Source organism: Chiroxiphia lanceolata, chromosome 4, assembly GCF_009829145.1.
Source record: "Chiroxiphia lanceolata isolate bChiLan1 chromosome 4, bChiLan1.pri, whole genome shotgun sequence".
NCBI lineage: Eukaryota > Metazoa > Chordata > Aves > Passeriformes > Pipridae > Chiroxiphia > Chiroxiphia lanceolata.
The window spans coordinates 6,904,507-6,931,743 of record NC_045640.1 but is presented as its reverse complement, the minus strand read 5'-3'; the positions used below and the strand labels follow the sequence as shown (position 1 = coordinate 6,931,743).

General features: G+C 44.2%; 1 protein-coding gene across 2 annotated transcripts in view; it reads right to left on the bottom strand.

Annotated features, from left to right (window-relative positions):
* The window catches only part of FGFRL1 (fibroblast growth factor receptor like 1), a 171,012-nt gene extending 144,074 nt beyond the window's left edge, over positions 1 to 26,938 (bottom strand). Inside the window, exons 1-2 of one of the 2 annotated variants that reach the window (XM_032685997.1) lie at positions 26,829 to 26,938; positions 26,344 to 26,453 (exon numbers count right to left, since the gene is read on the bottom strand). In XM_032685997.1, coding sequence (XP_032541888.1) covers positions 26,344 to 26,404 — 61 coding nt within the window. In that variant the 5' untranslated portion in view covers positions 26,405 to 26,453; positions 26,829 to 26,938. Of the gene's footprint in view, positions 1 to 26,343; positions 26,454 to 26,583; positions 26,721 to 26,828 lie in introns of those variants that run through there. The other variant, XM_032685995.1, reaches the window with a different exon arrangement.
* Positions 26,939 to 27,237: the final 299 nt, after the last annotated feature.

Below are 27,237 nucleotides of genomic sequence, written 5' to 3'. Positions count from 1 at the left end.
AGGCCTAGAAAGGGAACAGGGGTTTGGTCCATCATATGGGGATGAAATTTATGCTAAAGACAAGCTAAAGTAAGGGCAGAACCCACTTGCATCATGCAGTAACAATTTGCATGAAAACACAGCTACTGACATCATCAGGTTTCCCATCCCTAACATTCATCTTTTTCTTCTTTTGTTTTAATTTTTGCTGATAAGAGGTAGCTCATTATTTGGGGGGAAGGGGAGGCTGATTATGTTTTTTTCAAATTAAATTGTGGCAGCGGTGCGCAGAGAAGCACAGCACTTCCCCTCTCTCACCGGGTAAGCTGCAGCACAAAGGCTCAGGGCTGATCTCACATCCTCTTCAACAATTAAAAGTCAAGGCCAGCAGCACAGCCAAAACTTGACACGCTCTTTAGAGAACAAAGGTCATTAGATTGAAGTCTTCACTCCCTGCTTTGGCTGAAGCAGCATGAAACATCCTCTTCAAAACCTAAGGCAGTTGAATCTTTATCAGGTGATGATGGCTTTTTGGAGAATAAAGACAACTGACCTCTGTGTCTTGCCTCCTACTGTTCCATAAGAAACCTTCAAGCCACCTAATTAGTATAAATCATTTTCCAGTAGGTGCTTCTGCCCCATGACGGCCCCATCAGACACCAGGTCCGGAGATAAAGCTGCTGATGGCTGTGACAGCAGCTGGGCGAACACTGGGTACGAAGGAAGCCAGAAACCAGGCGGTCACAGCTCTGGTTGGCCCCAGCTCTCTGAGGAGCTGAGGTGGTCACTGCAGATGTGCAGGTGTGACCTCTGTACAGCTGAAGGCCACATCACTGCCCAGCCAGGAGACAGGGGCTGGAGCAGACAACAGCTGGGCAGGAAATGAGCCAGAGAAATGCTGTATCAGAAACCCCAGCACTCCTAGTGCTTTTGTATAAATAGCATTTTTGGAAGATTAAATAAAATAAAAAGTCATGACATGGTTAAATGGTTAATTTCACGGCCACAGTCATAAAGTTGTCGGAAGTCAGGACAGCGACAGGGAGGCCCTGTCCAAGCTTGACAGCATCAACATCCTCTAAAGAATGAGGGTTCACTAAGTAATTTGGGTTTGGCTAATTTAAAATTAATCCTGAGAGCACGTTGGTTGGTCAGCCCAGGAATCTCACTCTTGGAAGAGTCCAAAAGAGACTCACAGAACAATAGTCATTCACCTTCTTGCCCATCATGGCATAGGAATAAAATCCATCCCAGAGTGTTCAGAGGCCCTTCCCACCTGCTGTCGCTTCTTAATGCTCCCTGCTTCACACAGCACACTGAAATCCTTACCCATTCAAAGATCCAATTTGAGGAAACTTTTTGTGACTGGTGAACAAGGCCTACTATGGTCCAAACTCCACCTTATTTGGTCAAGGCAAGGATAACACAAGAGGAAAACCTACAGCTGTGGACTGAAATTGCCATGGGTTTCATCTTACTCTTTTCCACAGCCTTAGATAAGACTGTGGGAGTGCAAACTGACTGTATTTCTCCACACACTTCAATTTGCTTCTAGTTTAGCTCTTGTTCCAGCAGAGAACCTTCCCGACACCTCTCCAGCAGACAGGGAAAACCCTCACAAAAAGGGTATTTTTAGGAGCTGTTTTGTTCTAATCAATCTGAAGAGCAAGTGGCATTTCCCTATCATTAGCCCAACAAAAATAGAAAGTGCAAGGCACCACAGCATCAGACCTCTCACTTCCATGAAGAATTCAAATACCTAAACCTGGGCTCTTCCAAACTTAGGCTCAAATTGTAAAGATGAAACCAAGTAACTCCTACCAGCACTGGGAAAGCATTTGGATTCCCCTATGAACTTGGAGAGATCTAAGTCCAAAGCAACACTAAAGCAAAATTCAAACTGACTCCTTCCTCTCCTCAGAGTGTGGTCACTCCCTAGGTACTGATGGGGTAAGAAGGAAGACTCAGGTCATTAAATCATCGGAAAATGTTTTGTTGCATTAGTTTTTAGTCATGTTATGAGTCCAACAGGTCCAGTGCAGGCAGGGAAGTGTGAGCTGGCAGCAGGGAACCAGCAGCAGGGCAGGACACAGGGAAAGGAGGGCCTCCAAAATGAAACTCCCCCGAAAATACCATTTTTATATAAAACAGCCTCTGCAGACAAGTAGTTCTTTGTCCCAACACAAAGAGCATGCTTCAGGCATGACTTGCTAAGGCAGAATTTCCATCATGCAATTCCCTGCTCAAGATACGCTGCAAAAGCCAGTACTGCCTCCATGTGCCCTGCCTGCTCTGGGGTTAAGGCAAAACATTTCCAGCCATGTCCTTACATAAATAAGTTATCCACATCATGTACTGATCTCCTTCGCTTTTGCTAAGACTAAACTCAAAACCTTCCTCCAGTCCCACTGAAGTCAGTGGGGCTGCACTGCTGGGGCCTGGGCAGAACCACTCCTCTCCCCAAAGCCTCATCTGTGTTAACTGAGGCTCAGAAAACAAGACACTAGATAAAACATGCTGTAGCTTCAATCAGGCTACACTAATTGATACCTTATATTCCAGCATGTAATTTTAGTTTTAAAAAAATGTGTCTCCAAAAAAAAAAATCTAAGAGGGAAGAAAAAATCCCAAATTTTCTTCAGTTTTCTTTCATGGGATACTGAAGAAATTCTAAAAGCTGGATGGATAGAATAGAATACATTGTATCTTAACTCTGGAATCAACTTACTTAATACTGTTAGGAACCTCCATCAAAGTTTATCCCAAGAAAACTGGATTCAGCTTTATCAGATATTGATTACCTATATTAAAAAAAATAATTCCGCCTCTTCCTAAAAACTAGTGATTAAAAAGATAAAATTGATAAAGAAGTCATAATGGATGAACACACACATGCATTCACCCTGCTCCTTACTAACCACAGCCCCTAACAGGAGATAATGGAAGCTGCTTTCAAATGAAATGTCTAAATGGGCCTAGAGCTTGTTTTCTCCAAACTCAGCCAGGCATTACTGCTGCCACAGCCACTTTCAATCAAGCTTTTACTGCAAAGGAAAACAAAGGAAGAAGTTAAATCCATGGGAGATTTCCAATGAATACTTAAAAATCTTTTCATGGGACAGAGTGAGGGAACTCTGTACCAGTAATGACCTCAGAAATCTTGTGAGTTCACTCCATTGCAGACTGTTCTCTCTCTCCACTAGATTTTAATTAGCTAATTCAAGGCCTTGTATGGAGGAGGAAAGAGTACTGCTTAAGCAGCAGAAAGTTCAGCTAAATTTGCTGTGTGCTTGGAATTTAATATACCAAGATCCTTTTGGGACTGTCATTTCCCACAGTTAAAGGTAGACACACGGCCATTTGGAGCCTTTCAAAGGACCATAGACACAGACAGTGTGCCCATGTATGCTCACAGCTATTCTTATATATCAAGTATAGGCCCAGATTTGTGTGCCATTGTACATCTTCTGATGTGGTGAGGATGCAGGCGTGGGGAGAGGTGCTGCTGTGCTGTACCCATGCAAATTTGTGACTGTGCAGACACACAGCACACACCAGAGGCATTTTCCCTGCCTGCCTGTTTCTCCCCCTTAAGCTCTTTTCACCCGTCTGAGGAACAAAGCCAGCGGCTGAAAGATCCAGTGAAAGTGCCTTGTTACGCAGAAGAAAGAGATACTTTAACCCAGCTGTCAATAAGTTTTGCCCATTTACATGTGTGCGGAACACTTTGAATAAATTACGTTTCCAGGATTTAGCTCCGCGACACTGGCCTAACAAAAGCGGACTTACAGCTCCCGGGGGGGAAAGGAGGGGGCCAAGGGGGAAACACATTCTGCACAAGACAAAATCCCTTCCAGAACCATGAGGGCAAACTGGGTTGGCGTTTCTCTTTGACAAGCATGGCTTTTACATCACTTGCAATCTATTTTCAGACACATTTTCTGTATTTGCATCAACCATACAAATGTCACTTCTACATATGGTCTCTGTGGGGGTGAGGATGGGATGGTTTTGCTTTTTTAATTACAGACCCAGCAAAAGTAAAAACAATGGGGGGAACGTTGGGGTGCTGCTGATGTCAGGTGGAGAGGTGCCCCTTGGGGCATTGAGCTTTCCTGGAGAGTGAAATCTGCTGTTCCAGCTTTTAGTAGAACCAGCACCCAACAGAAGCGCTTACAAGACACTGGTTGGGGTTTTTATCTTATTTTAAATATGCACACATATGTCCCCAGGTGACTACTCTGAAGAAAATTTACCTGTGGGGAGTGAAGGAGAGGAGAATTCAGTCTGTCACATCACTGTGGGGTAGGAAAAGCAGCTTTCTGATGGACCAGTCTTACACTAGGCGAATCACTTCAGCATTTTGTTAAGCAAGAGATCCTAAAGAGAAAAAACTCACTGGGGTAAAGTCAATGGGATTTGCTAAGAAAAAAAATGGGAAATCAGGTTTCCTGCTTGTTGAAAGGAGACTACCAGATATTGGAGTCTCACCTCTATCCTTTACTTGCCTGCAGGGAAATAATCACAGAGAGAGTGGTAAAATGGATTTAATCAAACACAAGTTTGTGCCCCCATTAAGAGACTCGGTAGATGAAGCTCCCAGCTCTGTGCCAGGCAGGACAGACCAGCTACTCTAATGGTACTCACTGATCTTCACATCCTTCAAATTGTAATGCCATGATATAAAGCCTGGCTGCCTTCCAGGGTTGCACTGGTCACTGACTTTAATAAAAATAAGTGAAGTAAAATAGATCCACGAGGCTGAAAGCTCAGGTAGGTTCCCCACAAAAACAGCAACTAAAAAATATCCCCAGCTGACAGGCTCTACAGTGCTTCGATGACAGCAGTTTGGGATGGGCAGCCAGAAAGAGCTAAAGACTACTCAAACCCTTCCTCCTCCAAGGCAGCAAACATGAATTCCTGACCTCCTTGATATGAAAACCAAATACACTGAAAGCAAGAGAAAAGGAAACCACCGGCATCACAGCTTCGTGTTTAATATCAGTGGCAACACGCAGAACCTTTCTTCACTGCCTCAAACAAACGAGTGACTCATTCCCTTCGCAGCAGCAACCCTCATGGCCACTGCCAGCCAAAGAAACAACGTGGAGAAAGAAAAATCCATCTCAATTAGGCGAGTTCTCTGACCCCCAGCACCCACCAGTGAACGGTGCTTAACAAGTGATACAGGAACACTTTTGAAAAATTTCTCATCGCCCAAAACAGCCTCTCTGCAATTACCACCCTGAGCCAGTAAAAACCACTGCCAGAAGCGTGCCGACTTCCACGCTCTTAATCTTATCTGCGGAAGAGGATCCAGGGCATCAACTTCATTGATGTTTCCAGGAAGAGGAGCCCTAATCAAGCATTTCTGCCCATGAATAACAGACAAGGAATGTCTCCGCTTGGCCAGCAGTAGCCTGTGAAAAATTAAAAAAAACATTGTAAAATCCGCTTTGGAAGCAGGGAGGGCTTGCAGAGCGTGTGATTGTTGTCTTATCTCCACCAGTACAGATGCTGCAAGGGCAAAGCTGACCCACGGACGGCCTGTTGCTCCGAGACAGCCTCACCAAATCCACAAGGGAACTGGCCTACAATGCTGGATGGCCATCACCCAAAATGGAATTCTCTGCCCAACAGATGCTGGGTTTTTTATTAAGAGACTTGTAACAATCACTGATTTTCTTAAAGCTTCAGCTTTTCAGCTGCGGGTTTGCAGCAATGCAAAAGTTGCAGTCAAAAATCGCCCATGTTTTTTAGAGAACTCTGAACATGCTCCAACAACACTCAACGAATCACAAACTACTTCAGTTATGAATCTGAGACTAACCAGACCCGGACTGGGGACTTGACCCACCACTCAGGAAGGCATCAAGTGGGCCATGTTGACTTTTTACTAGAGGATACCCTGAAAAAGAAAAGCAAATGTTTACAAGCTGTCTTTCATGCCAACTGGGCCTGCCCATTCCCAACCAAACCCAACGACCCCACATGGTTAGCAGATGGTATTGCATTTGCCAGGAATAATTGCTGATGTTGGGGTGGCTGCTGGCTGCTCCTAAGCAAGTAAAAGTACTTCCAAGTACATATGTGCATGCAGATCTGCCATGGCAGTTCTTACAGATCTGACAACATGCAGCAAAGGGTCAACAGTTCTCTCTGGAAGGCTGTGCTGATATCTGCTGCGAGATAACGCACCCTGAAGTCAGAGGGACTTGCTTATTTTCTAGGCTCGTTATCAGTTGTTATTGTAAGTAAAGCAGTACTATGTCAAATGCCCCTTCGTTCTGACCTTACCATGGGCAGGACCCACTAAGATCTCATGGAATGTGAAATAATCATTAATACAGTCTCCATGGCAGTGCTAATAAATCATATAGCTCAACATCTTTTAACAAAGCCATAAAATTCTACCAAAGACACACCAATAAACTGCACATACAAGAACCATTCCACTCCCAGTCTCTTTCCTTGCATTCCAAAAATGCAGGAAAGCAGCAGTGATGTTGGCTCCATCCTCTAAATCCCCAAATCCCCAATTACACCGAGGGAGCTGAACATAACAAAGATTTAAGACCTAGAAGGAAGCTTCTTTCAGAGGTAGAAGAAAGGTGTTATATCAACAATCCTGGGTAATGGATTCATTTACCATGGCACTTCTCTGTGTGCAGACAGACAGGTAGCATAATGTCTATAGACCTCTGACCTTCCATGCAGGCCCTTAAGACAAGGGTTTGGTGGTACCTGAGCCTTCTGCAATGAGCTGAACTTCATGCCATAAGGAAAAGCTTTGCCTGTGTAAGGAAATGGGCTGGCTCACATATTAATCCTTCTAACTCTCACTGAAGCCTGAGGGTGAATTCACATTTATTGGCTTTAAATTAGCCTTTCCTTTTCCATTTCAAAGAAGTCGCTCCCGATTTACACCAGGACATGCTCAAAAACAGATCCCATTAGGCTTCCTTCACCTCTAAGTTCAGACACACACAGCACATCTCTCTTTACAGGAGGAAAAGGTGTTCTAAAGCATGACGCATCTCAATCCCATGCAGGTAAAGACTGGGATAAATCCTGCTCCTGTGGCATAGCAGGGGCTGGATGCGCTTCCCTCCTTCCCACTACCAAAGGGACTATCAAGGCTCTGCACAGAACACTTTCTGTTGGTGGCTTTTCCCAACCATGTTTTCATGCTCCCTGTCATGACTGTGGGGCTCTGAGCCATCGTGTCCATCTTTTCCGGTTCACACGGAGCAGGAGCTGCTGTATCAACCCTGTATCCAGCCATGGCGAAGGCCACCAAGTCCTCTGCGTGCGTCACCAGCCTTGTCTGCAAGGGTAGGATCTGCAGCAGTAACTCAGGGAGGAAAGTTTTGCTTCCAGCTCCTGAGCCACCACCCACAACTCCTCCTCCTGAATCCAGCTACAGTCTCTCTGCTAGGACTCTAAAACAAATGTTGTTTTCAGGGTCACTGTGAAATGATTTTGTTTTCAGCAAGCAGAACTGCCTGAACCTAATTTACTGTACATCCTGTCTGTGCTTCTCAATGAAAACACCACACAAGGTTGCAGGTCAGACCTCTGAGCCCCTTCTACTTGGGATGCTAATTCCTGCATGGCGATGAGAAAGCCCTAAGGGCTATTAAGCCTTCCCACTCTGGGGTATAAACTGATCACCAGGAGGGAGGAAAACCACCTCTTCCCTTAAATACATATAATATTACACACTCGGGAGCAACGAGCCTGTGTGTGAAGCTCCCAGACGCAGCTACTTTGCCGACAACGACCAAAACATACCATGGGAATGTCCTTGGATGTTTAACTGTGTTGTGTCCTCAGGCAGCATCACCCGGCAGGGAGGAGCTGGGGGCTCTGGGTAAGAGTGGCTCAGGATATTAGGTAGCTATAGAGTGAGCTACAGCTCATTTAGGCTCAAACTCAGGGGAAAAAACCTCAGTGAGGACTTGCCTGTGATTTATCTGGAGGCTTTAACCACTGGCACTGCATGCAGATACATATGAGAAGTGACCACAGCAGCATCACCACTAGCTATCCCAGGAACTTAAGTGTGGCCAGGACTCACCTAAATTTAGATGTCTAACTCCCATTACAGTCTGCAGAGAGATGGTCAATACTGGCTCAATGCCCTACTTACTAACATCTCCATCAGCCTTGAGGGCAGCTCAGACACCGACACATAAATCACTTCATCTACGAGCTGAACACCCCTCGCGGTGCCTCAGCTTCATGACACAGGACAGCATTCCCATGCCTGGTGGGGTGAGCCCCATGGAGAGGGCCAAGGGGTCCCCTGGAGCACCTTCCTCACATGCACCCACCTTCTCACATTCCTCAGCGGTATGGAGGCTCCTTGCCCACCCACAGACTCAATGCACCAGCACAGCTGGATCGGAAAATAATGTGCAGACCTGCAGATGCAACGGGATTAGTCCTACCTGAGCAGGAGCACATGGAGGGAGCCAAGTGCATGCATGGGTCCCTCTGGCCTGTCCTGGTGCTCCTTACAGGCAGAAGGCAGTGTGAGAGGGGAGGCAGTAAGGGGAGCCCCACGGGCAGGCAGTAGTTTTCAGAAATGCTTTTTCATTCTCACTAAATCCTCAATCCAAACCTTCCCCTTTTGCTAAAAGTCTTTGCAAACACCAGCAAAACCTTTCCCGTTAATCTTTCTTCATCTTGCTAAAACAACACAGACTGTCTGTCTCCAGGGAAGGCTGTCACAGGATATGGGGGAGGAATCTATCATTTGTAATGCACGGAAATATAACTTACATATATCAAAGGCATGTGCTGTAAAAAAAAAACAACAAATACGCATCAGAGATTGGGAGGCCAAACCCTCGCTGCCTTCAAGCTACTGTGCTTAGTAATCGTGTGAGCAACAGCCTGAGCAAACCCAATTAATTTGATTTGTAGATGGCACAGATTAGCAATTGTGTTCCAATGGTAAATCCCACAAGGAGCCCCTCTCGCTTAAGTTTCTGTACAGCTCCTCATTTGTTACCCTAATATGTGAGGGCACCTATCTAAATTCCTGCAATTTATGTACTGATAGGTATGCAGCCCTGGCTTCCAACAGCACCTTCCCACCAAGATTTGTGGAGATCTCTGCAAATTTTAGTTCTGAAAACTCTCCAATGTCTACATCAGGAATATAAGCAAAAACCCTGACCCTGAGGCATCTACTGGCTCAATTTAGCTGTTTACGCAAACAGTTTGGTACACAACTAAACTGTCTTTAGGACACTATTTCTGATGGGCTTCACACTTCACACCAGCCATACCAGGCCTTCTACACCCTCCAACACCTCTGGCTTGATCCAAATTTAATGCTCAGTGAGTTCAGATTCAAATGTGAGACCCTCTGTGTGGTAACAACCCAAATGAGGGGCATCTAAGCAAAAATAAAACCACCTCACTCTGAAAACTGAAAAAAGTTGTATGAACTACTCTGAGAGTAAAAATTGTTCTTTCAGATTTATGAACAGTTATCTCTCAAGTAAAAATGCCTGATGCAGCAGTATATAGTCAAAGTTGCATTACATTCTAGTGAAGTCTGTTTAAAGCCAGAGATGGCCCTCTAAAATGAGGTCTGTGAAGCTGGGGAAAAAAAAAAAGAAAGAAACCAGTGAGGACAGACGGGTGGGGAAAGCTTTTTTCTAGTTTTTTTGGTGCAGCATCAACTAAAGGAACATGTTCTGCTGGTTAAAATAAGAACAGCAAGATTCTACTGATATTGACTGGATTTCTGTATTTCTAAAAACATGAGCACTTCATAAATACACTGAAATATTCTGTCATCACTAGAAAGAACATGCAAGTTTTCTATAAATATAGACATCTGGCAGTGTTTTCTTCTACTGTTATGGATTTCTGGTGTGAAGAACGCTATTTTGTAAGCAAATGCATGTTGGAAATTAATTTCATATGCAATAGGTTACATTAAAGAGCAAGAAGGATTTGCTAGGCAGAAGCATGTAACAAAAACAGTGTTCCCATACTGCTCCTGACCCTCTGTATAAGGCTGCCTGCATGATACTTTAGGCATAGAATATCTTCCTCCAAACAGTGCTGTGGTGCTTAATTAAAGCGTGCCCACAAATTGCATTGAAATTTGAAAAGGGGACTTGGTGTTTGGCATTGTAATTCCAGCCATGGTGAAACATCACTGACAAAACAATGAATATTAAATATCAGTGAATAACAGCCTGCTTGGTACAAAACACCTGAGGAGTGCCACAAGCAACTGCCAGATATATAAAATCCAGTGCTATAAGGCTGTGTCATGACTTTCTGCCCTATTTTTTTTTTTTGTGGGATTTCCAGCCAGATCTATGTCCTAATCTGGCCCATGGTACAATCACCCAGAACTGGATCAGACAGGGGGCAAGATATTAGGATGAAATTCTTTCCTGTGAGGGTAGTGAGGCATTGGAAGAGGTTGCCCAAAGAAGCTGTGGATGCCCCATCCCTGGAAGTGTTCAAGATAAGGTTGGATGGGGCTTTGAGCAACCTGGCCTAGTGGAAGGTGTTCCTGCCCAGGGCAAGGGATTGGAACAAGAAGATCTTTGAGGTGCCTTCCAACCCAATCAGTCTACAACTCCATGATTCTATGACACTGGGGACACACAGGGTCACTACAAAGATGTGAGTACGGAGGGACACCTTACTTCACTAAGGGCTCACTGAGGATAAAAATGAATACTAATCTCACACTCCCAGGGTGACAGAAAACATCTTCGTCTAAGGGTATGGGCTAAGTTTTCTATCCACATCTGCCTTGCTCACCAAGCTCCCCATAACGAAGTCATTACCATGTGCAGATAGATCAATTTTTTACTGGAAAATTTTCCCTTCTGGTTAACATAAGCCAAGCGTAAACACTCCCTCAGAGGTTAACTAAAGCCAGCAGCCTAAACAGGGATAACACTGCAAGAAAAGGGGAGCGGGAGTCAGGGGGGAGTTGAAAAGACAATTAATCACAAGTTTTCATATACCATAACACATTTTTGCCAGTGATCAGGCATTTACAGAGACTGTGTTTCTCCTCATCCCCTTTAAACTCTGTTTGGGGGGAGTATATTCCAGGTGGAGATATCAAAACAGCAAAGCACATGAGCTAACCTCACTATCCAGCCCCCACTGCCCACCTTCCCCACTCCCTTCAGTAAACACCACTAATTCCCCAACTACATTAGAATTCTTTTTTTTTTTTTTCTCTTCCAAATCACCCTAAAAGCATTTTGGTAGCATAGACAAAGAGAAAGCTGGGGGGATCCACTAAACCCAAAGTCTCCAGACAGCTCTCAGCGTCTGTCAAATACTTGCTAAAAAAGCCAACCAAAGACAAACCCGAGAAGCCTTGATACCTTGTGTTATCTTTGCAGGCTGCCTGCTGCCTTATCAGCTCTGACAGAACCCAGCATTTAAGAAAAATTCAGTAGACTTTGGGTGGAAGTTGGTTCCTAAGAAAACACGCAGCCGAATTGCTGGAAGTCGGTAAAAGAGGAGAGGGTGAGCGGGTTAGAGACGGCCTGAAAGCCTCCACCATCGTCTTGCTGTTCCCTCTCAGGAAATACACTGCCATGTACGATTTTTAATTCTTTGTTCATAATTCACTCCTCACATTTCACACCCATTGCACATGCCAAGAGCTACAAGGGTGAACAATGGCTCAAAACGCTGCTTGCTCTTATTAGGAATGAGAATGGAATGGAACTAGGATGGAATCCGGGCAAAGCCACCAGCCCTTACTACCAGGTCTCGAAACTCATCAGAAATGGATCATGTGATCATGTCCAATGCTGGTGTTAAGTGCTGCTGTCCTTATGGGGAAGGATAAAGACATCTTTTACCTATCACTTATAACAAAGCTGCTCCTTTTGGATAAATTCTCCATGGAAGAATTTGGATGTTAAGGAGCATTTCTTTCACGAAAAGCAAAAGTTCTGTTTGCTCTCGCACATAACTAACTACACACAGATTTTGGCAGCCACTTCACACAGGAGTTGGACTTTCCCTTTGCAAAGGCATGAGGGTCCTGCTATGGAAAAAGTTATAAAAGAGTTATAAAACACCTTTGCTTGACATTAATTGATGGGTAGAACAAGTTAGCAAGAGAAGAGCTGTCTCAAGGCCAAGGGCTGCTTTTCAGCGTCTCAATTGTAATGTGACAGAGGGAACAGCTGGGGGGAGACTGTCTGCCTCTTGTCAACCCCAGAGGGAAGGACGGACAGACAGACGCTCCCCAGGGAGCTGCCCTGACATTATAACTGCCTCTTGTAGAGGGTGAGCCAGCTTTCTACCTCTGACCTGACCCTTCCTCCCCCAGAGAGTCCTCACAAATCTTCCTCAACAGCTAACAAAATCTGAAGTGACACAGCTGGTCCCCCAATATGTCCTCTTTTCTTTGGTTTATTTTCAAGTTTTGCCTGAGATAATGTAGCAGGGGAGGCAGAGGATCAAAGCAAAGGGAGCTGCAAGTATGGAAGGTCCTCAGCAAGCATTTCTTTAAATACAAGCAATCCTCAGGTGTTTGAAGTAAGTATGTGCCTAAATACTTCGTAAAAATGGTGTCTGAGAACAGAGACTTCTGTAGTTGCAAAAGTGCATTGAAATTCTTGGGTTTATACTTCCCCTTGTGTGCCTCCAGTGTCATGCTACATGGGTTTCAGTGGATTCAAACTGGGATGAATTCAAATGGTTGTGTCATACATTATTTTTCGTGTTTTATTTGACTTTAATTACTTCTTAACAGTACTGCTGTTTGAAAAATCTTTCTCAATTGAGGGTGTTGGTTTTGCCTAGGGCTGCTTGGCCCTTTTCCACTGAAATGCCCTTTCAACAACCACCACGAGCCTTTCAAAGCAAAACAAAATCTTTTGGAAGAACCTCTTTTTTCGTTTCTGTGTGAAAATTTGCCTTGCTCAACTCTCTTTCCTTCACTCAGATTTTAGATTGGTTGTTCTTTCCACCTTTCTAGAAGTTGGAAACCTATGGTGGGCTCCAGTAGGATGCGGAGCAACACGTGGGAGCAATCAGACCTTGTTGGTAGCACAGATGAAGACACCTTGATGATGATGATGACAATAATAGTAATAATGCTTGAATAATCTCTGTAATTTTTTTTTCATTCCAGGACTTTTGATGGTCGTTTATGTAAAAAATAAGCACTGTGTAATGCCCACCCTTCCCTAAAGTCAATGCTGACTTGTACCCAGCAGAGAAGGGTCAACTGGATTTGTGATTCACGCACATGAACCGTGGTGGATGAGCAGTGCCAGACTCCAGCCTGTGCATGAACACTATGTTTGCATCTGTTTCACCTTGGGTACTTACACAGGGCTTGGGCACAGGATTATTGGCCTTGTGGGTCTGTACGGTAGCAGCAGCAAGAAATCTTTATCAGGGCAACATCTGCGTTGCATGGGGCACTGCCAGCAAATACGAGATCTCAGCTTTCTCAGGGGTACGTGGGTAAATAAAACTCAGCTGACCAATGGGTCTGGTTTGGAGGGGGCCTTTGTCAGAGTCAAACAAAGTCACTATACAAAGACCTGTTAGTAACTTGAATTTAAGTCTGTAGCTGCCTGCTGCTTGTTCTGGGTTTAACAGCCCTTAACACAACAACAGGGCTTTGCTACAACGAGGACTTCCAGGTACTAACCCCAACCTAACTATAATACCAAATTTGCCTTGCACTGTGTTCATCATATCAACCAAACCCACTGTTTAGATGTTGACCTACTCTCCAAGAGCAATATTAAATATTTCAGATGTTGCAGTCCTCCTTGAGCTCTGCTTTAATATCTGTCTTGTAGCAAAATAACCTCCAACACATGACACAGATGGAAGGTCCTGCCTCAGTTTTAAGGCTGGGATAATTATAGCTGAAAACTTACTCAATTACTTTGGAGTATTTTTCATCTCCCTCAGACAACTTATTGGGTTTGCTGGTTGGGGTTATTTTGCATTTTAGAGTATGTGCATTACTTGCAGAGGTAAAAGGGAAAGTGCCTGTAAGTATGCAAACAAAAAGATCCAAATCAAGAGGCCATTAAAATGCATTCAGGTTTATTCCTCTTTGCTGTTATGTCAATTAGTGTCTGATAACTAAGCAGTTCCCTTTTAATTCTGCATTGCACATTTTTTTCTTTCAAATGCTTGTCTCAGTGAAAGTTTGATGCTGTTTTTCCTCCTGGAGAAAGAAATCCCAAAGTTGTATTTTCAACCTCCCAGCTCAGTGTTTCCCAGATATTTTGAATCAGGGACTGTTGCCAAGATTCAGATTTTCCCCAGATCACTGCACACCCTCACACTCTCAGCTTAAAGCCATCACAGATGTAGGGATGGACCCTGGAGTGGTTCTTATTGCCCTGTTCCTGTTGTCCTTTCTGCGGTCCATGAGCCAGCATGGGAAACAGCAGTTGTCCCTCTGACATCTACTGGCATGAGAAGATTTGGCAGATTTTAAAACACATTTAAAAAAAAAAAAAATCTTTTCCTTGCAATAAGTATAGTTACTTAGTACCAAGTTCTGATTTTCACGCCTGTACCAGAGTTTAGTCTTCCAAGGCAGAGCAACCCCAGCAGTCTCCATGTAGATACTGATACACATACTGGGATCTTCCCCTCTTTACAAAAAATTGGATCAAGAGGCAAAAGCGACAGTTTCTCCGGGGTGCCGGGTCATGTTTCAAAATGTTAGACATGTGTCAATCATCCCTGGACAGAATTCATGCACCACATCTCACAGGCCAACATAAATACCCCCTTCCAGAAATCCCCTGAAAGCGTTGTTCATGCAGCCCTGCAGCATTACCTCTATTAGCCTACTGAAAAAATATTTTCCCCTGGAAAAATATTTTCACCCACAAGGAGTATTTTTCACAAGTTGTTTTCTCTGCCTTATTTTTGCAACCGCCTGAAGCAGTGTCAGTAGTCAAAAGTCCATGTAGATACAGAGCCAAGGTTGGGGGGGGGAACTTCCTGGTGACATACCACCTTCACCTTGATACCAGGGTCAGTGCAATACTGTGCCTGGACCAGAGGGAACACAAGGTCACCAGTAGCACTGGTTGCAGCCCACGTCTGCTGCCAGCTGTGTTCCTGATGGAGTAGCCCTTTCCTTACAGCAGCCCTAGGAGGGCCAGCAAATGCTGACAGCATTAACTTGCCATTTTCCGGCTCCCCAAAATGATCCTTCTACCCCAGAAGCCAAAAACAGAGACAGAGGAAGGAAGATACCCATTCCCCCTATAAAGTACTCCAAAATTCAAGGGAACTCTGAGACAAACAGAAAATTGTCATGATACAGAGTGTGAAAGCCAGAATCTCCCAATGCAGTCTGGTCAGCGATGCTCTACCCTCTGACTGAGCTGAACCAAGACCCAAAGTCAACAAGGAATAACTACTGCCTGTTCAGAATGGCCCAAACCATCTTCTGGGTGAGATGTTTCTACCATCTTTTTCCAGTAAGATCCACAGAGCACTCAGGATCCAAATCTGATTTTTTTTCAGTCTTCACATACACTGCCCCGAGGCAATGGTACATTTTGCAGTGGGGACCTGGTTGTACTCCTAATGAGTAATTTTATAAATGTTCCCATAAATACCCAGTCCTTCAAAGTACTAAGCCTTCCTGCCATAAGTGGGAATGGAAAGGACTTGCTGCCTATGGAGGCCCCGTGATATTCCACAAGCTCAGCCCATGCTCCCCTAAGAATTTAAACCATCACATTTTTTGCCAGGTTGGCTTTCTGCCCTAGTTTCCTCCCCAAAACACCCATAGCAAGGTCAGAAGAGCTCTCATGATGGCACAAGGGAGTTCCAGGCTGGGAGCAGCGCGGGACAAGGACGGGAAAGTGATGGGGTAAAGTTCAGTCATCTTCAGTTGCCATGAAATCACACCTGAGAAGGATTTACTGCCGGGATCCAAGTGGCTGCAGCTGGGCAAAAGAAGGGGGGGGTCCTATTTGTGCCTCTAATGAGCCAACTTAGAAGGACAGAAATCAAGTGCTTGACCTTTCTCAACATCATGTGAAGCAAATACTCCATATGACACAGCTCCAGCATTATCTACCAGGCACAGGTGCATGACTGCAATTAGAAATGACCGGCATTTCATACATAACAGCACCTTTCAACCCAACTCAGCCCGTCCAAAACCACCCGGAGACTCGGCTACCATCTTCTTCCCACCCAACCTCCCCAGCTCCCTTGCCAGCTCAGGCAGCATCAAATAATTCCCCGTGAAGTCTCACAGCTGTTATTTGAAAATTAAACTGCAAGTCGCAACACCTTTCTGCACGCTGGTAGATCCTGCACTTGGCATTTGGTTTATCCCCACACCATTTCTCACCCCCACCCCTAAACCAACTTCCCTGGAGTACAATGCTGCTGGTTTGTGTCCACAACAGATTTATTCCCTCCCTTCCAGCAGCGCACTACGACTGTACCTTCAAGGGGGCAGTAGCTGCTTGAAGCCAATGGTTCCTTGTGGTTTCTGGGAAGAAAAGGCTGCCCTCCATAATCAGGGTATTGTTCTCCCTAAATGGACCCAGACTCTGTAAACACACTCCTCTGCACAGCCTGGGAGGGTGAATGCCAGCGTGTGTATACATACATGCAGGGAATGTGTCTTGTTCTAAAAAACAGTAAATTATGTTAATTCATTTCCTCTGCCTAAACAGTGGTAATAAGCTTCGGGAAGGGAGGAGGAAAAAGTAAACAAGAGTCAATTACAAAAAGGTGGGGGGAGAGGTAACCAAATAACTCCACCAAATGTCTCCTTTGGGGAAGGACATTCACGTTACAGCTCAGATGGGCTCCACACCGCCCTCCCTCCGACCTGCTGGAGGTAGAAATGTAACTGTAACAGTTTCTTTCATTTCTTTTATAAGGTTTCAGCCTGTTTGCCCGAGTGAACTGGAAAATGAGCCCCCACCAGTGCCCTGATCCATGGCGAGTACATCCCTGGGGGCTTTGCTCTGCATGTGATGTTAGTGCTCCGGTGACTGAAGCCAACACGAATAGTCAGACCCTATTTGTAATTTTCTAACAGGAAAATAATTTCACTGAGCAAACTGCCATGCTTTGACTCAAAACCCTGATTAGCACAGTTTGAAAACAGGGCAGCATACTGTTCTGGGAATTAACTTGCTTGACCCCTAGTCTATAATGGCACTCAAATAATCTGTGAGTCAGACGAAGTTAAAAAACTCTTGGAAGACCACACTGAAAGAATTTACTGGATTTATTGGATTTTCTAGGATAAAAGAAAAATAAGCCTCAAACTCCACCTAGTTAGACTGTGGCCTTGAGGTAGACAAACTTTTTCTCCTGACAGTATCTAGAAGAGGAACACTGGCCTACACTAAGCAGCACTTTTTGTGCCTCTTTTTTACATATATTTTGGTTTCTTTACTGGAAACTCTCAATAAATAGTCACAGTGATTAAAAATATGCAGGTCTATTGCTATGATTACTTTTGAGTAGCATCTTGCTGTTTTCTTCTTTGGTATTACTGGTAAAGCAAGAGCCAGATTCCCATCCCTGCGAATCTGCAATTCTCCTCCCAACAGGAGAAGAGCCCTGAAATTAACTGCAAATGAAATATCCAGAGTCTACTTTGCCAATTGCATACAAGGACTAGTCTGGTGTTTCCAATGAATTTCTAAGGACATATCACCATCACAAAGTACTGTTTTAAATCCTTCATATTCTCTGGTCTATCCCTGTTTGAGCAAGCAGGGAATCAGGAAAAGCATTCTGCCTTAGGGATACAAGCAGGACCTTGCTCTAGTCTAGAGGAAACATTGACCCACCTCTACCTTATGGTTTCTGCAGCTCCTGAGCAAAATGCTCTGACTAGCGTCTACTACTTCTTTGTGTCTCTTTGTATCCCAGAAGCAATAGCTGTGCGCTGAGAGCAGTGACAAACACCTTCAGATAGCAAATCCAGCTATTAGAAATCGAGTGTCCAAAGCCAGTTTCCCTGCATATGCAAATATCTCCCTAACAGGTTTACAATCCTTGTCAATCAAACAAGGAAAAGTAAATACCAGTCCTGGACATGATTAAGTTGAAAGTTTCACTCTCATTAGCCCTTAACGAAATGAACCCCAGCAATACTGCATGTCTGATTGGTTGGGAATACCAAGAGGAGGAAAGATACTCATCAGCTCCGATCTGTTATTCTAGTTTTATATTAACTATTGCAGATCATGATGAACCCTCCCATGGCGTGGTGCCACACTGTGCAGAACTGAAACTCAGCCCGGTCTTACGAGGCTCCAGTTTCTGCTCTCTGGTAGGATTACATATTTAAATCCTACTCACACCTACTCAGCCACAACCCACTGAACCTAAGGGGACTATCACCTTTGTAATGCAACCCTGAACATTAAAATATGAAATGACTTATCAGAGCACAGAGCCTGATCTCCGTATGCTGGAGGAGCTGGCAACTCTTCTCCAGTTTCCCATTTTAAACTGCCCAAAAATATACATTAAACACTTCCTAATATTACTTGTCTGGATAAAGAGACAGTGTTATTTCCACTAAAATGTAGTGTTAGTCTGCAGAAGAACAGGAAAGATTTTGATTCACCCAGAGGGTGAGCAAGGTGGCTCAGAGCACCCTCTCTCAGAAGCACATCCACACTCTGAAGGAGTTATAGCCACCAGTTTTACATCGACTGGTCAATAACAACCAACTATTCTTCCTTACACAGAGAGTCTGCAGTATCCCTGGGGAGATATTCCACAATGTTCAGAGGTTCATCCTGTTATTCATTAACTCTTTCATCCTTGACATGCCGTTCGTACACCTGTAACTCGTCTGACATTTGTCATTGCTTAACCAGCAGTTACAGATCTGTTACAGATCTGTGTTAACAGATCTGAGAACAGCCACCTAGAAAAACAGCTTCCTCTATTACTCCAACTCCCACAAATCTATTAAAGAAGGGGAAGGAGGGAAAGAAACCAGGTTACAGTGCTCCAGCATCTGCAGCAGCCTAACTCCAGTACTTTGGCTTGTGCAGCTTTGAGAGGCTGGTGGGGCTGAATACCTTTCCCTTCTCCCTCCTTTGTGGTCGATTTAGCCTCACCCCATCCACCTCTGTTTAGAAAAAGGAAGATTTAAATCCATACAAAGCAATAATAAAATAGTAGTTAGCACAATGAAAGCAACCCTTTTACATTAGAACGTTTTTACTCAGAATCACATGTTGGTCAAAAGCCAATCAAGTCTCACACCTGTATGTGGGGGCACCTGGGAGGACACAGGAAAAAACAGAACTATAGCACAGATTTCGGAAAGCTGAATCTCAACCTCCTCTTTAGAGCCACACACTGCCCATTCAAGATCCTCTCCCGAGGACCACCAGGCCTCAAAAGCAGCAGTACATTAACTAATCTGGCCTAAATTTACTCTTGAAGGTTGGCTAATGTTTACATTTCCCTCCATGTCCTCCTCCAGCTTTTTCTTTCTGCCCCTGTTCTGGGCAGAACTAGCAAGCCCACAGGTACCACAAAGATGTTGTGCCACTGCACAAAAACTAGTACCTAACTCTTACAGTCATCAATTCATGGGGCATGTGGAGCAAACTCAGCAAGGAGAATATGAATTTAAAAAAAACAAAGCCTATTGCACAATTTAAGTCTGCATTTCCATATTTGTCTGCTGTTTTTATCTAACATGCACAAATACTGATGGCTCCTAAAACTCCCACCAAAGTCAATACCACTTATGTGGCCTCTAAGGTATGACATCTCTTGAATTACCCTCTTGACTGGATACACAAAATTGTGTAAATCTTTCATGAAATAAATCTACCAGACATCAGAAGAAATTTCTTGGGTCCCATCAAGCTAGAAGCCACTTGGAGAGAGGCTGAGAATAGAGGTGTAGCCATCCTGAGAAACATTAACCTGCTCCAAGAAGTCTCTGTTCCCAATTTACATTTTTCTCCTTCCCTTAGTGAAGCTCAAAATTAAGTTTGAACACTTAATGGAAGAAGTAGCCTGGAGTTATTGGCTGGAATTCTTCATGAAAATTGGAGTGGTTGGGATGAAATAAAATGTTAGGTTGTTCACAGCACTGCAGGATGCTGTGTTTCTACTGCGATACAATGGGGAGACTGTGCAATCAGGGCAACCAACCAAACTTCATGCAGCCCATGTTTATTTGACTGGGAAGTGGGGGGAAAAAGAAATAAAAATCAGAGCTGTGAATGGATTCGGCGGCACACATTAACTTATTTAATAACACACAGGCCAGTCTTCAACCCCTCCACACCCAGAACACTGCCCGCAGAACAGCACCCTTCCTTTGGGGATAAATCTCTCTGCGGCAGCCCAAAGTGTAAGCAATGAATTTCCAAATTGTTCTCAGCCCCAGCAGTGCACGCTCCACCCACCAGCCAGAGCTCACAGTGGCAGCAGCAACATGCTTCTAGAATTAAAAAAAGTGAGTTCCAAGCTCTCCAGTCAAGCAGGCGGATAGCAGGATCCAAACTGCCACACTTAGCCCACATCTCCTCTGCTGTCATACATGAGGGATCCATATGGAGGTAGATATCACAGATACCCTGGGTAAGCTACCCTTCAGGGATGGATCCAAAGCCCATGGGAGTGAGTAGGAGTCACAGCACCAACACTCACTGGCTCTGAATCAGGTCCTAACGTGTTAAAACTGGCATGGGCTGCATCTGCCTATCTCATACGACATCGGGACAGCAGGATCAGATTATTCAAGCTTGCTTTTGGAAATATTTTTGTTTTACCATAGTACCACAGTTGCTATGAATGAGCAGCAAATTCAGTGGGCTTGCATCAGACTGTGGTCTCTGCAACGTCTGCAACCACACTGGCTCCACTCTCAAAAAAGTCCCTTATATGACTAAAAATGTTCTACCTTGGTGCAAAAGATTAGAACAGGTCAACACAGCTAAACATGTACGGGGGTGTTATTATTACAGAAAACTCCAAGTCAAGGTTGATTACAGAGAACAAGATAAGGAACAGAAATCCAAATTAAATGTTCAAAACAAGATCAAATGCATTTCAGCTCAAGCAGCCCATCAGAAAACATAGGAAGAGTTCAGATGTAAGACAAATTGAGCAGGTTAATGAAAGAAAGGGGAGAAAAGAAAATTTCCACCAACCCCTGTAATGCTGGGTTACATTTGCACAGACCTTTAGCTCAGCATGATTTTACAAGTCACTGCAGACACAAGTAGGAGCTTCACGTCTTACGAAAATCAGCTACTCTGGTTCTACTCCCACTGAACAAATAAAGCTATGCCTAAAGGTTGTTGGAGTTTTTTGTAATTTAAACTAGACACAAGAGGACTTCTGTATTATTATTTTCCCCTTTCAGTGGAAATTTTTATCTCTTCCAATAATTAATCCAAAAAGGCACATCCAGACTCCACTGTATTCACACTATTCCATAAGGATTGTTCTGCACCCAGATGTACCAGCGTTGCTCACGGTGAGACAGACGCTCAAAAAGGAATTATCAGACAGGCCATTGGAAAGGATCAGCTCTATCAGCTAATTCATGTCTAAAGACAAACTTCATCTTCAGTTAATAAATTAGCACCAATGGTCCCAAATCTTGAAAAAGGGGTTCTTATTTGCTAGCAAGTGTCACTTCTACTTTTTTTTTATTTTGAATGACTTTTTTTCCTGGAAGAACCACTGTTGTATAATATCTCAAGAACCATATCATAGCAGATGAAAGTTTCTTCTGTGGCTAAGAGTCAGGCTTTGGAGTCCAGCCTTTGCTGTGTACAAGTTCAACCCAAAAAACACATGTTTTAATTTGCTGCTTGCGTCTTTTAGTGAAGGTCAAAGAAACATATGGACTCTGGAAAACAGAGTTATAAAAACTTTAAGGAAAATCTAAATGTATCTGAGCAATTTGCTGAGTTTTTTAATATTCCTAATTAAAAACAAATAAAATCAACCCTAATTTTCCAGTATGACGCACACTACATTTTAAGTTTAAACTCAGCCACAATTTAAAGCGGCCGACAGCCTCAGAAGAAGGGAGGAACCAGCATTTAAAAAAATAACCAGGATTTTCTTAGATCGTTGTGTTGACTCTAGGTACAAGTCATTCTGGCAGATTATTCATGAGGAAGTTCCCCAAAAGAATGATCCAAAAAATACCCCAAACTTCACCAGAAGATGTGCTGTGTCTTACATAAAATCTGAATTGGGCTGTTAGATCTGAACATGCTTCTCTTCCAGAAGCGAGAAATTACCTAATCATTATCTGGTAGCAACCACTCAACAAGAATAAAGGAGTAAAACAGAAGCCAACAACCATCTCTCTCATATTATCGTTATTTATCTTTCCTAATTTTACTACCATTCACTCTTATAAACCTCAAAATTACAGAATGGGAATTCTGTTCATCACAATGAAGAATTCAACTCCCAAGAAATAAAAAACACTTCCAACATCCCACTCCCTTTTCTTCAATATTAAGAGAAACAAAAATGGCACATAACACTATTTCTGCGTGAAGCCATCGGATTTTGAGGTGGCCCCATCAGCAAATTCCCCGTAAAGCAGGCACCAAGCAGGTTTGCAAGCCAAGGTCGCACAGAGAAGTGCCAGAACAGAAAGCAATTAAGGTCCCGTTCTTCCCCTCCCTACGCAATGCACCGAAAATGAAATCAACATCCAAACTAATTAGTTTCCAGCAGAATATCAGTTTACTCGCTAACAAGAGGGTGGTTACTGCTCTTACCAAAACCTTCTAAACATACCATACAAAATCTTGTTTAAGCCACGGGACCAAGCCAAACACATCCCAATGTTACCATATACGGTCACCAACGTGAATATGATGGCAACTTGACAGATTTGGAACAAATATTGCGTTGTCTGTCACTGAGATAACATAAGCAGGAAAATATCAGATTATATTACCTGTGTCCAACAGGAGGTGAGGAGTGGCAGGAGCTACACTGCTGCAGGACATAGTCTCTAAAGGTTAGTGACCCAAGATGGCATTCGTCCTTGTAGGGGAGGGCTGGGGCTGGACACTGAGGACTTTTATGCCCAGTATGGGGCTGCTTGGAGAGAACAGGAATGGAGTGAGATGAGGGACGAGCCACTGGACCTGCGCTGTTATCCCAGGTTCAGGGCTGACATTATCCTGTGTGGCTGGAAACCAGGCTGAAGCTGCTGCCTCACACCTTGGCTGTCAGCCGGGAGGCACAATCCTTCTAAAAAACCACAGCACGGGTTTTGTTCTCAAAGAGCGGGTTTTGTGCACACAGACGTTCTAGTCTTCATCCACAAGGGAAAGCAAGCTACCAAAATAGCTCCTGAGAAAGACTTTTTGGTACAGGCTCCCTCTAGGAGATCCTTAGCCTGGAATAAGATTGGTCGCTGAGGAAGTTATTCCAGATTAAGTTTTTTGAAAGAGTTATTCCAATGCATTTGCAGGTGTAGACAAGCCCGTAACCAGACTCTTTAAGTTTCGACCCCAAAAGCATTGGTTCAAACTTATACAGAGTTAGCCCATCCTTATCCCTCCAAACACAGCCAGTTCTGCACTTGGACCTCTAAAATCAGACCTGTCCTCTGCTTTGCCTGGATACTTCAAAGGTATTGCCGCTTTCTTAAGAGCTTTCTTATCTTGGTTTGCTAAGATATCCCCCTTTTTTGCAGCGTCTTCTACCTCACCGATGAGACACATTGGGTCACAAGAAGGGACAGAGCCAGTAGGCAAAGATCTGAACCTGGAAAAACACCTCCTTTTGCTAGTGGAGGTGGAAAAAAATAATTGCCGCATTAGCCCAATCAATCATCCCTGTGGGGCCCTTTGCCTTAAAAGGCATCACCTAAATAAAGATTTAAAAATAATACAACGTAACATTTAATGCAAGATTGCAGCTGAGTATTCAACTGTCAGGAAATATCAAAGCCGGAGCGCGTGGGCAACTTAACTCTGCCCCCTTGTGCAGATGCACTATGGCACAGCCCTTCCCCGAGCACGGGCACGACATCGGTCACCTCCAAATTAACATCCTAACTCTAGCATAACCTACTTTTGCCTAATATGAGTAGAAAAGAAGGACCACCGCTTTCCCAGAGAGCCTCCTCAGCCGCTTCCCTCACTTGAACACAAGCCAGTGAGCACCTATTTAACTTCCAGTGCCTCGGATCAGGAGGTGTTGGCACACTTTGGGCCACACACATCTAATTTGCAATCAGGATACAGATATTAAATGCCGTTTGGCCAAAACAAAGAGCCCTTCTTCCTCCAGAGAAGAGCCTCATGACCTCAGGCTGAGATTTGGCTGAGGAACTGTCTATAAAACCTGAGTGACTGAAACAGGTAACATTTACACATCTCCAGTGGCCAAACCCGTTGTATGAGATGTTCAGAAAAAATCTCCAGGCACGTTAACAGTCTGGCACATTTTTCAGAGAATCTGAAATTATCCCAATGTAAATGCCTAATAATTGGAGATATTTGTCAGGACAGAATAATGTTTCAAAGTTCTGGAGAGTGCCTCACTCTGCTTATATACGAATTTCATCTTCCATCTACGTCCTCCAGTACCAAAAATGTTCTCAACCTTAAGGATGTCCAAAGTAGGATTTAAATGTCAGGATACTGTCTATATTTTTACAGCAGTAAATCTTGAAATCAGCACATGAATGAATGACATTTTTCATGGGTTTGGCCCTGGTTTTTAAACTCTGTTTCTAGATAATTTTAAACAACCAGAACCATCTCTCCATACACTTACAGGATGGGTTTTTCCAGCTCTGAAAAGGGTTCAAATAACCTAAGTACCAATAGGATCCTATCAAAGTTTTATTAAAAAGACATTCCCACAGGAAAAATTATGATGGTCTGAAATTACCACGGTTAATTTTCTGTCACTTCTTCACACGACAACAGCCCACAGCACTTCACTTTCCAGGGGCAACAAAAGTATGAGCAAGACAAGTGCAAACCAAATTTAAACAGGGTCACCCAGTAAAGCAGTCGACACTCAGCTCACAACAGAGACAAAAATCTTTTTGTCTTCTCCTGCCCACTTCAGATCTTTTCCGGAACTCCACCAACTTCTCAGGTCCATTGCAAAAACATACATCCATGAGGTCATCCCAATTCCTACGCTGCTGCCCATTGCCTACAACTTAAACTGAGTCTCCATTGTAAACCTTGCCGGGAACTCAGACTTGCAGAACTTACAGCCTATATACTGTTTTCTTTTTCATCCAGCTTCCAGCCAAATCATTTTATAGTGCTTTTGCCTCCATAAAATATTTGCTTGGGAGCCAATGCCAAGAAGAAAAAAAAAAGCACAGTGCACTAACCAAACCTTGGGGTTTCAGAGTAACGTTCCCTCTCTTCTTTCTCACCCTACCCTCGAGGTTTATTTTTGGTGAGTTATGGCCCAAGTGAAGGACAAGTTTAAACCTTTTAATTCACAACTTCATCACGCTGGGTGATTTAAAGGTCTTACAACAGTTCATGAAACTCTGATACTGTTGGGAATTGCAGCTGAAGCAATCTGCATCCTAAAGTCATACTCCCATTTTTCTGGAACAATGCAGCCCCTTACACTGTGACCAGAGGTGGGGAAGCTGAAAGCATGAATTCCCATTCAGACTTTCCAAGGACAGCACCCACCAAGGTATAACACAGGCGAGAGCGGAGGAAAAGCCACTGTTCCTTGCACTCTGACCCCAGAGCTTTGCTCAAAGCACCTTTCCATACAGACACTTTTTTTTTCCTACCCCCATCACTCCTAGGTCAATGTATTTCAATTTGCCTCTGGTAAGGAAACCTGTTTATTGAAATCTGATCAACTGCTGGAGCCTCAGTGTTAAAATACGCTCTCGCTGTTGGGAACTGTCATTTGTCTGTCACCGAGCAAGTTAATGGATGTGTTTGTTTAGTTTGTAAGTGGGAATACATGGGGCAGGGGCTGGAGGGATTACAGGAGGGGAGAGGTATTTCTGATCCACAGAGGAATGCAGATGCTTTTCTTCAAAATTGTCTGTGTACTTTTACACAGGCACAACAAAAGCCCCTGGAAGTTCACCTGCGCCTCAGAGATCTGAGCAAAAGCCGGAGTGACCACGCTCCATCCAAAAGGATGGCTCTGAAACCACGCAGGTGAGGAGGCACCACACGTGGGCACGAGCCTGAACCCCTGAGCAGATAAGTAACAAGCCTGTGCCAACAGCAACTCCCCTACAGGGTCCCTCCGAGGGCACCGTTTGCGGAGCAGGAGCCCAGCTGAGCAGAGGGAAGGGTGTGAGTCACAAAGTGTTTGCACCCAGCGCGGTCTCCTTACCTCTCGCCGAGTCCGAAAATGCAATTATCCCTGCGAAAAGGAGCGCGAGCTGCAATTCCATTTTGAAAACCAGATCCCACCGTATCGTACAGGCTACTGTCCTCTCAGACCTGGAGGCAGGGAAAAGGAGAGCAAAATAATTACTGGGGGGGAAACCCCAGACAACCCTCAACCTTGCAGAGTTTTAAATCCTGTTGCGAAGACTTGTGAGCAGAAAAAGCAAATGAAAGTGCAACGTACTTGTAATTCATTCCTTGGTGCTCAGCGAGTAAAACTTTGCCCTCTTCTCTGCTCTAGCCTGATATAAATCAAGAACCCACTGAGGTCAGTAAGCTCCTCTAAGTTTACAGTTAATGCATAATTCTTTCGTATCCTGTACAGAACCAGTCTGGAAGGCAAACAAAACACTAGCAAGTGGCCATAAAACAAGATTTCAGGTTAACAATTTGTGGAGGAACTTGGGGAAGGGAGAGGAGGAATGTTACCTCTCCCATCAGCAGCCCAGAAAACTTTGTGTTGCTGCTCCAGTGCCCCTCAGCCAGGCTCCGCTCTGGGTACGCGCCTTCCTCCACTCCGAGACTTCTCTGCACAGCACTGATTCCTCCTTTCCTCTTCTTCGCCCCCGCCCCCCCCCCCCCAGCCCCACTTGTTTCCGTGGGCTCCAGAGGTGCTTCCCAAAGCAAAACCACGTTCAATTACTCAGATTCTTGAAGATGCCTTCCCTGTGATACGCACACCCGGTGTAGATCAGGTTTACATTAATTACACCCTGTTCTCCTCCTAAAACTCTCACTCTCTAAACACTGTCTGGATTCCTCACCCTTGTAAAACTCCCCGGTTTAAACACCCCGTGCCCCCAGGACACACAACAACCCGCGTACAGCATCCAGCAAA